At 34.7% G+C, this 11,916-nt stretch overlaps 1 protein-coding gene across 3 annotated transcripts; it reads right to left on the bottom strand.

Annotated features, from left to right (window-relative positions):
• Nucleotides 1-3,702: 3,702 nt before the first annotated feature.
• On the bottom strand, nucleotides 3,703-8,930 carry LOC120120336 (glutamate receptor 3.2-like). 3 transcript variants are annotated; one of them, XM_039139995.1, is made up of 7 exons: nucleotides 8,835-8,930; nucleotides 7,903-8,191; nucleotides 6,342-7,684; nucleotides 5,970-6,247; nucleotides 5,362-5,393; nucleotides 4,866-5,260; nucleotides 3,703-4,441 (listed from the first exon to the last, which is right to left on the bottom strand). In XM_039139995.1, exons 2-7 carry the CDS (start codon nucleotides 8,168-8,170, stop codon nucleotides 3,965-3,967), a joined length of 2,793 nt encoding a protein of 930 aa, XP_038995926.1. In that variant the 5' UTR covers nucleotides 8,171-8,191; nucleotides 8,835-8,930; the 3' UTR covers nucleotides 3,703-3,964. The 3 variants fall into 3 exon arrangements, with proteins under 3 accessions (XP_038995926.1, XP_038995927.1, XP_038995925.1); XM_039139994.1 differs by having other exon boundaries at nucleotides 3,704-4,441; nucleotides 7,903-8,238; nucleotides 8,835-8,889; XM_039139996.1 differs by lacking the exon at nucleotides 8,835-8,930 and having other exon boundaries at nucleotides 6,342-7,742; nucleotides 7,903-8,016.
• Nucleotides 8,931-11,916: the final 2,986 nt, after the last annotated feature.

Here is an 11,916-nt window from a genome sequence, read left to right as displayed (position 1 = left end):
TATTTTTGGGTCTACCAATTGTGCTTAACAACCCAGGCGACCGATCTGAGATCATGCAAACCCCTTATTGAGTGACAACATGGGAACATAAGTTGGAGAGAAAGAAATTCCAAGTTTCCTCTGATTCATTTTTAACAATGGCGAAGGCAGTGGGGAAAATATTTATGTCTCCATCTTGTGCAATGGCAATCATCAAGACGTGTCTGTAGAGCCCATACAAAAAAGTGTCATGACTTGAATCATTTGTTTGCAAAATCTAAACCCTTCGATAGCTGGCTTAAACGCCCAGAACAAACCACTAAAAATTCTCTTCCCGGGGATAAAGTCTCCCTCATGCGTGACTGCAAGATGAGTATAATACCTAACAATGGCTCCAGGGATGAAAAATTTCATTGCTTACAGCAGACGTGGTAGCTCATTATATGACTAATCCCAATCACCATACAATAAGGTCACTGCTTTCCGTTTAGCCATCCATGCCTTGTAATAAGTCGGAATATAACCAAATGTATTCCGAATGGATGCCACTAACACAGAAACAGGCACTCTTGGATTTTTTTCTACCAACATCTTCACATAAGAGCATATACAAATCTAAATGTTTGTGGTATTGTGTCAATGAGGTCATTGTACATGCGTGCTCTGCATTGAACCTTGTGACTTCCCACAACATCTTCCGTTGTAGGTATGATACTCGTATCCTCCATTTACAGCCAACATCATGGTGTATACACATTACGAAATAAGTCTTTTGATCCGACTCCGTGACATAGAATTAAAGATGAGCTTTGATGCAGTACTCCTTGATTGCTAGTTGTGCCTCTTTTTTGTTTCAAACTGAGACCCAATAGCCAACTCAGATGATTGCTCGTCAGAAGAACCCAGTGGCTAGCACATAACTCTGGCATATCAAATATTTCAGGATTTCATATAGCATCGTAGTTAATGTCGTGCATTGCAACTGCATGATGATACCGAGGCAAATCATGATGAGATATTTCAGGTTGAGGGTCTGTCCTTACCCAAACATTTAGAGGATTCTATAATCCTTGACATCGTGAAACAACTGCCTCCAATACATCAGCCTCAACATCTAAACCTTGTCCCTCTGAAGCAGCCTAAAAAAAATCAGACTCATCGACTAATGGTGTGTCGTCATCGTCTACCAACGGAATAATATCTTCATCATCCTCGCTAAATTCAGCAAGGCTTTCACCGAACCGTCCAACAAGGTTATCATCACCATAACTTGCATGTAGTTCAGAGGGTCCTGCTTATTCTGTTCTTCGAGCTAATAATGATGACATCGAAATATCAGTTGTATTCGAGGTTTTGACGTACATCTCCACCATATTATTATTTGATGATTGATGAAGTCCAACCATAACACCAACATCGTCATCATCATCAAGCTGAACTTTTCCATATGTCATTGGATTTGAGGAGATCAGGTTCCGATAACTTAAACATGAAACATAAGCTCCAAGTTTTCTCTCAATTTTTTGCTTCATTAGGCGATGAGATACATCTATATGGAACCTCATATTGATGGGCATGTGTGACTTAAACACAACACCAACATCAGTTTGTAGCATTTCGCCATTATAATGGACAACTTTGAAGAATTTGTTGCTCATTGATTGAAATGCTTTTGGTTAGATGAAATGAGTTTGTTGTGTAAGATATTGAAGATGAAATGAGTGTGTTATGTAAGAGATTGAAGATGATGCGCACAACTTAAAGGGAAGACGTATTTTTTCCTTTGGAACTCGTCACACCGACATGACGAGTTCTATTGAATTTTTTTAAAAAAATTGACCGTTTAACAACGGTAAAAAAGTCAAATTTATACCCGTTGGAACTCGTCACACCGGCGTGACGAGTTCCATGAGCTTAAAAATATTATTTTTTTACTTTTCTTTTAAAAAATTCAAAAAATATTTATTTATTGAGACTCGTCACGCTGGGGTGACGAGTCCCTCAATATATATTAAAATTATTCTGAATGAGGGGCCCGCCTGACACGGCCTATTAAAAAATTATATCCCATGAAACTCGTCACGCCGACGTTACAAGTTCCATGGGCACTATTACAATTGTCGTATATCTCAAATTAAAAGTTTGAATGCCTTATTGGGCCAATCAATTCGGCCACGTTATGTGTTCCATTTTTTTTTATTGTACGAGTTTGTTTATTGTTATAATATTTGTAATCGTAACAAATTCATACACAATTGTAACAAAATCTAGTTTAATTATCAAATAGAATTTTAGTCAGTAAATTGTAACAAATTCATACATAATTGTAATAAAATCTAATTTAATTATCAAATAGAATTTTAGTCGATATATAACAAATTTTCCCTTTAGACAAATTTCCATGAGGCATTAGGCTTCAAATCTTCAATACCACAATTCTTATATAAATCAAATATCTATTAGAGAAACGCCTATATGTATTTAACAATTCTAATTCTTAAATAACATTCACTGAAGTACCTTTGGATTTATTGAGAATTTCTACAATTAAAAATGCATCGTAACACAACTTATATTATACGTTTCAAAAAAATATCTCAATATCTCTATAAAACTCATAACTGCAACATAGACTCTAATAGTTACAGAGATCACAAAATAAATTATACATTTTTAAAATAATTAACTTTTATAATTCTAAAAATTAAGGAGAGAAACTAAATTTGATTATAAAAAATTCTTAACCCATAAACTTTTACTTAGATAGACTCAATCATCTGATAATCTAAGCAATAGTTTATTTATTTATTTTGAATTGATTCATCTTCGGTTATTGTTTCAACAATAAAAACAACATTTTTATTTTAAATTTATTTTAAAAATATTTATATTTATTAAAATAATGAAATTATATGTTCGGACACAACTTGAGACATACTCCAAGAAGAAACACCGAGCTCGGTAGAGAGAAGCCCACGTTCGTGAAAAAATAGGGATGGCCAACCTCATTCGATAAAACTCTAAGGGTACGTTTGATTCACAGAATGTAAGATTACCAGTGGGAATAAAAGATTACCAGGGAATAGGATTACTGTGAATGTTGTATTTTGTGTTTTGTTGGTTTAACAGGAATATAAGATTATCGTGTTTGGTTAAAGGAATAAAAGATTATTGAAATGTATATTTGACCAAATTGTCCTTATTATATATTTGTATAATATTATAAATTGTAAAATATTTATATATTTTCTTTAAAAAATTAAATTCATAATATTTATATAATTTTTTTTTACAAAATTAAAAATATAAAAAAGGTTTAATGAAAGGGTAAATTTTTTTTAACCCCTAAACTTCATATAAAATTTTAATTATAGATTTTTTTTATAAATCTAAAATAATTTAAAGATAAATTTATAATTTAACCTTCGTAGAATTTTTATTATTCAATGACAGAATAAGGATATTTTTGAAAAAAAAATAAAAATTTAAGGGCATTTTAGTCCAAAACGCCGATAATGTTACAATACCTAAGGAAATGGATGTAATGACATTCCAGGTAATATACCCCAAAAAATCTACTATTGGTAATAAAACATTACCGAGAATGAGATTCCCGGCCAACCAAACATGGGAATGTGGGATTCCCATCCCATGGGAATCCCATAATCCTTGAACCAAACACCACCTGAAGAAATAACTGCAGTAATTAATTTTATACACTCTGAAGTCTGAAATGTTTAAACGGAGCTGAAAACCATAAACTTTGCACTGTTTCTTAAGAATTATTGATCAATATGCTACATTTGTAAGTTAATGCCTTTGTATACCTGATTGAATTCAGCATAAACCACAGGAGAACTGATAGACCAGAGAAAAGGAGGAAAATTTTTGACCGAAACCGGAAAAAGCCGATTCATTTCCGACCCAAGGATGGAGACGAATGTGAGAGTACTGCACAGCTGGAACTGAATACATCTTTAGTAACTCAAGTCTCACCATTCTGCCTTTCATGGGAAATGCTCCTCTCCATCCTCACTGATCTCCGTGTCGATTCATCATCTATATGATATCCATTTCGAGACATACTCTCGCGTTTTCTTTTCGAGCTGCTTTTGGATCTCTCTACCTTCTCATCGACGAATGACAGAAATGTATGAAGACGAGCGGAACGGGAGCTAGCAGGGCTGGTGGTATCAAGTTCCTCGGAACGCTGCCGGCTGAACTGGCGAAACATCAACCAAAAGTAGACAAGGAGAGCAAGCATACATGCAATACCACATATAAGGAATAGCCCCCAGAAGCTTTTTAAGTCGAGCTGTTCGATATCATCCTCAGTATTGTCGGAACTACAAGCACGTTTCGACAGCCATCTGTCACGAATCCTCTGAAGTTCACCATTCTCAGATAGAGCAAGAATGGCAGTTGACATGTCAATGGCTAATGGAGAGTCTCTAGGAAAAGCCTGAAACAAATAGAAAAAAGAAAAACCATAGGCGATCATTTTCTGCATGTAACATGATCAAAATGGGGTGTTAAAGATCACAGCACCATAATTAGTTGGATTGCGCTTTTTTATAGCTCAAGTAGAACTCTAGTTGAATATCATGCAATGCACGACTTGGCTCTAAACTCTAAACTCTAAACCGAACTTTACAATATTTAGAAGGATTAAATAACTATTTCATCATTTTGGAGGGCCAACATGCAATTATGCCATGTACTAACTTATAAATTAATAATATTTAGAGGGATCTCTCAACAATTTTATCAATTTAGGTATCCCTCTAAACAATGTTACCAATTTAGGTGGCCATGGCTCCTGCAACCCCTGGATTTGTCTCTGCTTTTAACACTATGTTTAAGAAAATAGACATGAGAGAACTCACAAATCCCCATCCGCCTTTCGTGAACTCCTGGCCTCTAACCGAGAATTTACAGTGATTCGACAGGAAGAGGTCCACATATGGTCGCTCATCGATTAGTGCGGCTACTCTTCTCTTCTCAAGGGCAAGGGCATACTCTTCCGGTGAGCCAAGTGGAACGAGTCTCGATTTTGGAATATTCAGTTCCTCTCTTAGATATCCTTCAGCAAAAGATCCGACTTGGAAGCCTATTCGTTCATTGCTACTTATTAAGGTTTCAATTCCTTTAATGGGTGATGATAACTGTTGCACCGTGAGGAATGATGTCAAGCTTGCGGTATAGCTCGAGTTGATTATCAGAACGACGAAAAGCCATATGATCAATACAAGGCGACCAAGCGTGCTCACTACATTTTCTCCTGAAAATTTTCGAAAGCTCCAGAGTTGGTATAATAGATGATTCCAAGTTCTAAAGTCTTCATTTAAAACAAGTGACATTGATAGAAATGAAAGAACTTACTATGAGCAAAAAACATTGTAGAGAAGCTGAACCTGCAATGGGAAAAACGAAGCAGTGCAGGTAAGTGGTCAGAAAGACGATGAATATGTTATTGATCAAATGGAAAGAGACAGAAATCGTCTTTTAACCGTCTATCTTTTGAATTCGAACATACTATTTCGCACAATCGGCATGAATGCATAGATGTATGAATCATGTGCTGCATGTTCAGTGTAGTAAAACGAACATCCATGATACAGACGATTGAAACATCGACAACAAATATAAAACATTTAACAGGCTAGGAGGGTAAAGGCATGAGACTACGAGAGAAAGGGAGTCGGACATTTTCTCTGGTAATTTCATGGCAATTACATTTTTTAGTCACTTCAAGTAAAAAAACACTAAAAAAAAAAGGAAATCCCTCCTTGGAGAGCTTCGGCGACAGAGAGGATAAACATGCACATAAAGGGGTACTGGTGGTCTAAATCATATGGGGGGCAGAGATGGTCACAATGGTATGCAACTTTTAGAGATGACAATGATGATAATATAATGATTCATAAGAATTTAATGGCGTATGCTAATATACCCATACAAAGATGAATGTTGTATGTTTATGTACTCACCACAAAATTGTGACAAGTTGCTGGTTAGGAGGTCCCCGGAATTCATCGTTTCTTCTATGCTCAAGGATCCACACAACTGATCCCACAATGAGGAAAAATGCGGCTGTGACAGCCCACATCAATGGAGTAAATGGTCGTGCGAAGGACCAAGCACTCGAGCTTATCTTTTTAACTGGAGCTACGACAACCAGCCCTGATTCTATATACGGCAGAGTGAAATCGACTATTCTTGTTCGGTTTGTCACAATGGCAACATCACCCACCACGCCATCAAATACCTACAGAAACACAATCAGAATTGACAGAAAAAGTAATATATATCGGTTTATCATTTAAGAAAAAAGTTGCATTTTTCTTTAATAGTCTACTCACACCGGACTTGATTTTACTGACAAGCTCATAATAGCTCGGGTTCTTATGGCCATCTCCAAATGGAATAAACCTATAGGGAAGAGCATACGGAAGCAATTTGATTGCAGCAAGGAACACGTCTATGCAATATCCTTGCACTTTATTGGTACCATTGACTAACAAGACAAAGTCTCGGTAACTAACTCGCCTTGGAATTCCAATTCTTAATTCTCTTCCATTATTAGGAAAAACCCAGCCACGAGGCCTTGCCGTTTCTCCCCCAGGCCATACCACACTGTCTAGATGTTGGTTTGAACTCGAACGGTTAGGCTTTTTCGAATAAAGTGTCTCTGGTGGCACAATGGACAAACCAGTGTAGTTAGACCAGTATCCAACCAGTCGATGCTCAGTTTCAACCGCATTAATAATGTTATATGAAGGATTTATCAGGGATCTTTCTTGATTAAACTGGACATGCCCTGTCAGACCAGTCATATTTGTCTCCAATATGTTCTTAAGCAACTGCTTCCCTCCATCAAATATATTCAATGCAGAAAGATTTAGACCGCTCCCAGTATAACCATTTAATCTTGTATCATTTGAAAATGAAATTTTGCCCCCCTGATCGAGTAGCAACCTAACTGCATGAGCTATGATCCAAACAGTGTCATAGGCATATAGACCGTAAGAGTTAAACCCAATAGTACCGTTACTCAGCCGGTTCCAACGTGACAAAAAGTCTCTTTTCCTTTTGGAATCAGGTGTATGAGGGCGAAGTGTAAGTGCTCCTTGGATTGAGTTTGCTATCTCAGGTTTAAGCGGGGAAATGGAATCTAGAACAGTGGACAACCAAGAAGAAGCTATCCAAACATATCCTTTCCGCATCATTCCAAGGCTCTTGGCCACTTCAAAGACCAAGAGACCTGTCTTTGAGTCAGTGTGAAGAACTATAATTCGAGACTCCATCATTTGAATCTTTTCTAGTTCCCTGGAAACATCGTGTCTTTTGGCCATCGAGTCCGGTGGCAGTGCAGCTTTATAGGCAATTCTGCAACGCCTATCTGCAAGTTTATCACCTAATGTGATTACACCGTTTCTTCCTTGATCATCATCACTGAAAACAGCAATCACTTCACTCCAACTGAAATAGCTAACCATCTCAGAAATGGCTGCCATCTGGAATTCATCATTAGGTGCTGTTTGAACAAAGAAAGGATACTGTAGAGGTGTCAGGCTGGGATCTAGAGCCGTGAACGACAATAGAGGAACCTGGAGTTCATTTGCAAGGTTCGATAGAACATGAGCCATCACAGCACTTTGTGGACCAATTATTGCTACGGTATCAGTCTCCATGAACTGCAATGCTGTGAATAGCAAAGAAACTCAAATCATGAGAATTGTTATTTCCCCATGAATATACTCCCGGACGACGAGGTGAAATATTCGTAATGATTCATCATAAGTACTTCCATTATCCCTTTGTAAACATAGAGTTCTACTAATGGAACACGAATGAAATTAAACGAAAATATATAGAATTAAAAGATAAGAGGGGACTAAAAGACACTAACAATTGGTATACCTCCAATAATGCCAAGAAATGAGCTGAAGTTAGAATCATGCAGTGTTATAGACAATTTCCTTCCACCAAGAACACTTGGATCGGAGTTAATATCATCCTCGGCGGCCTTCATTGCGGCCCTTGCGACTTTCCCATTAATAGTGTTGAATGAGAATATAGCTCCAACATTCACAGTACCAGGCTGTGAAACCTCTTCTGAGAACACTCCAATAAAGATACTGAAAGTTGGGAGCAGCAAAACCAGGTTCATGGTGGCAATGAATGACATATCTCACCATTCACCATACATCTTCAAGCACCAAATAGGAAATAAATTAATGGAATACTCAGATTACTCTATAACCAACAATCAAACTCAAGCAATATCAGAATCAGATTAACAGCCTAACAGTGCTAACCAGAAAAACCATATCATCCACAGGGAGTGAAGAGAATGATTCAATTACAAGGCAAGTAACAACATGAAAAATTAAAACAAAAACACAAAGGGAAAGGAAACCAGAAAGCAATTAAAAAAATTTAGTTTATGAAAGAAATTCACAAAAGAAAACCCAGTTCCAGTACAGGCATGGAAGACTAAATACCAAAAATAACACACAAAAAGCAACAACCTCAATTGAGAAAGCACGAAATTTTGTACTTTTTCGACAGCAAAATGGATAAAGCAATAAAACACAAGCACACAAAGGGAAAAGAACCTAGGAAACAATTGAAAGATTTTTGTTTATGAAAGAAAGTCTCAAAAGAAACCCCAGGCATGGAGGACTAAAGAAGAAAAACAACATACGAAAAGCAACAAGCTCAGCTGAGAAAGCACGAAATTGTGTACTTTGTAGACAGCAAAATGAATAAAGCAAAAAATAGGAAGCAAAGTCAGAGAAAGTAAGAGTTTCATGTGGTTTATGGATCCTCACGAGGGAACTAGTACTCACCACAAGCTCAAAGCAAAAGCATGGAGGTCGAATTCAGGAGAAGTGGCTGAAAATAGACTACCAATCTTCCAAAAAGGATAGGTAAGTGCCCCTTAAGGCATGCCACTGGAAATTGTAAGTTGAGCAGCAAATGGGACAAAGAATTTTGATTGTCCCTAAAGTAAAAGAAAAAAAAAACTTAAAAATAACCGACTTTTCTCTCTCACTATTCTAGTACTATCATTTTATATGAACACATACTTTTTTACCTTTGAACCTTCCAAAAAAAAAAAGAATAATTTGGTTTTTATGCTGGTTCCCATAAGAGGGTACCAATAGAATTTCGGATTGCAATCTTCTAGCTTTCACTAATATAATAGTTAATGGATGGGACAATGGAAGGTAGAAATAAATTATCTGTAAAATATTAGCAAGAAAATTAGTAATAAAGAGACTAGATTATAATTAAACCATTTCTTTGTATGCTTTATGAATGGTATGTCCAAAATTCTATAAAGAAGACACAAACAATAAACTAATACCATTACAAAGTAAAATGTATTGAGAAGAAACACTTTTTAAGCAAAGAATATATTCCACCATGTATTGTGAAGAATACGTTGATTGACCAATTTGAAAACAACGGTAGTGGCCATGAAATTGTGATGGTGACTGGAAGCCACTTGCAATGGAATTTCTAAGGCTTTGAACTCTAATGAAGTAATGATAGCAGTGCAGAAACAAGTGTCAGAAAAATGGGTGTGTGTGTGTGTGTTTGTGTGTGTTTCCCCCCTACAAGTCATCTATAAGAAGAAAATAAACATGAAGAGTGCTTGGAAGTGTGGAACGCAGTACAAATTTGTATTTGACATATAGGATTTTAGATTTTGAGCAGTATTTTTATTCGAGCATGATGTTCATATTGTATAATGTTAGGTCCTCTTTGACATTGTTGCAGGCCGACTTAGCTGATTGAAAATGAATGAGAACTAGTCAACTATTGATGGGTTTTCACACGTGTTTGCCCCGTATTTATCAAGTAATTTTTTATGGTAAAATAATTATTTTTGTTTTTTAAAATCTTAGATTCGAGCATCATAAATATTAAGAGTGTAAGCATTCAATATCAAATAATTTAAAATTATTTTTGAATAAATATTACCTTTTATTTATCCAAATTAATCACACACAAAAAAACATTAATAGATGTGATCATACTCCAACACCACTCGATTTATCCCTATTTGATCCACTAAAATGGTCGTGCTTGAAATCCCCCTATCGAAAGCAATTTTGTAGAACATCCACCAGGAACCAGCAGGTCCTCCACCAACATATTCACGTTTTAGAAAAATATACAATCCAAATTTAGACTCATATGATATCCTAAAAAAAGTATGACGTTTATTTTAAATTAATCCGTAAATTTTTAAATATTTTAATTTCATCCCTAAATTATAATTATCATTCTAAATTAGTCTTCAAATTTTTGAATATTTTAATTTCATCCCCAAATTTTGACATTTATTCTAAATTAGTCCCCAAACATTTTGAACATGCAATTTCATCCTAAACTATTTGTATATACTAATTACATCCATTGTTAATAAAATCGTTAGGCCAAATTGTATTATTATATGTTTGAAAAAAAAACCAAAATCTTATGTTAAGTTATGGTTGAAGTCAATTATATATTTGCATGAATTTTAGATAAAATTGAAACATTCAAAAGTTTGAAGACCAATTTTTTGTTGTTATTACCAAAAATATGTATTATTATTTGGAGAAGAAAGTGGAATTTAAGCTCAATTATTTGTTTTTCACTGATCCATATATTATTGAGGTTTAATATAAAAAAGGTATAAATTATATTTTTTTTATTTAGGTGCCTAAATATTTTTTTGATTAATCTAGGTATTTAACGTTATAAATATTATTATTTTAAGTGTCTCCACCATAATGGACGTTTAAAAAGTCCATTAAGTGACATGTGTTGCATTCATGTAATTTTAAAATTTTCATTTTTTTAAAAAACTTTAAAATATTATTATATTTTCAAAACCCTAATTTCTCTCTCTCTCTCTCTCTATATATATATATAAACTCAAATCCCTAAAAATCTCTAAAATCAAGCATAAAATCTCTAACTCTAACCTTACCATCTTTCTTGTCGACCACATCCACCGTCATCGCTCTTACCATCTCCATTGTCAACCTTCATCAGCCTTGTTATCGGTTTCGTAGGATCATGTGGATTCGTTGGATTTTTAAATGTTTTTTTCAAAGTTTTGGGAGGATTTGTCGGGTTCTCTTGCCATCAGGTGGAGGTTTAGCGGCAACAATGGCAAACAACAGTGGTGGGTGTGGGTATAGGAATTGAAATTAAGGTATTAAAAGTTTTGAATTTTTTAAAGATTTTTTTTAAAAAAAATTGGGGCTTTAAGTTTTTATCTTAAAAATTAATTTTTTTAAATTTCTAAATACGATATGTGTCACTTAATGAAATTTTTTAACGGACGAACCACTTAAACTCGTAAAGTTATATATATATATATGGGTTAGGATCCACTTATACCTAGTGTAAAACTTTTAGTTTTACCCATTTTTAGGATCGTTGGATGAGGAAAAATAAAAGGTTGAAATTAACTCCTTATTCTTTTAGTGAATATCTTCACATTTCATACTGTTAATCTCAGTCTTTGATCAGGATCCAATTACATAATGTAAAACTTTTTAGTTTTATACCTTTTTAGGACCGTTGGATGAGGTAAAATCAAAGGCTGAGATTAACAGTAGGAAATGTAGAGATATTCACTAGAAAAAAAACAATGAGATACATTATTTGATTTTTCCTCATCCAACGATCCTAAAAATGTGTAAAACTAAAAATTTTTACCTTATATAATTGGATCCTGCCCCTATATATATATTTGTAATATTTTATAGTTAATTATTATTTTTTCTCATTTGTTAAAATAAATAAAATCTAACTATATTAAATCTTATTTATTATGTTTGATTTATGTTGAATTATGTTTTGATATAATAATTAAGGCAAAATGTTTTTGGACTTGAATTGAATTTGTTCAAAGTTTTCAAAAAT

Source organism: Hibiscus syriacus, unplaced genomic scaffold (assembly GCF_006381635.1).
Source record: "Hibiscus syriacus cultivar Baekdansim isolate YM2019G1 unplaced genomic scaffold, ASM638163v2 tig00110338_pilon, whole genome shotgun sequence".
In the NCBI taxonomy this organism is placed as follows: domain Eukaryota; kingdom Viridiplantae; phylum Streptophyta; class Magnoliopsida; order Malvales; family Malvaceae; genus Hibiscus; species Hibiscus syriacus.
The sequence above is the reverse complement of the archived record's forward strand: the minus strand, read 5'-3'. Positions and strand labels throughout refer to the sequence as shown.

What these genes read in the sequence shown, in the direction of transcription:
- LOC120120336 (XM_039139995.1), bottom strand. Translation starts at nt 8,170, where the DNA reads ATGTCATTCATTGCCACCATGAACCTGGTTTTGCTGCTCCCAACTTTC. An exon ending in ATTTCTTGGCATTATTGGAG is followed by an intron (nt 7,685 to 7,902) that starts GTATACCAATTG and finishes TGCTATTCACAG; the next exon opens with CATTGCAGTTCATGGAGACT. An exon ending in TCAGTAAAATCAAGTCCGGT is followed by an intron (nt 6,248 to 6,341) that starts GTGAGTAGACTA and finishes GTGTTTCTGTAG; the next exon opens with GTATTTGATGGCGTGGTGGG.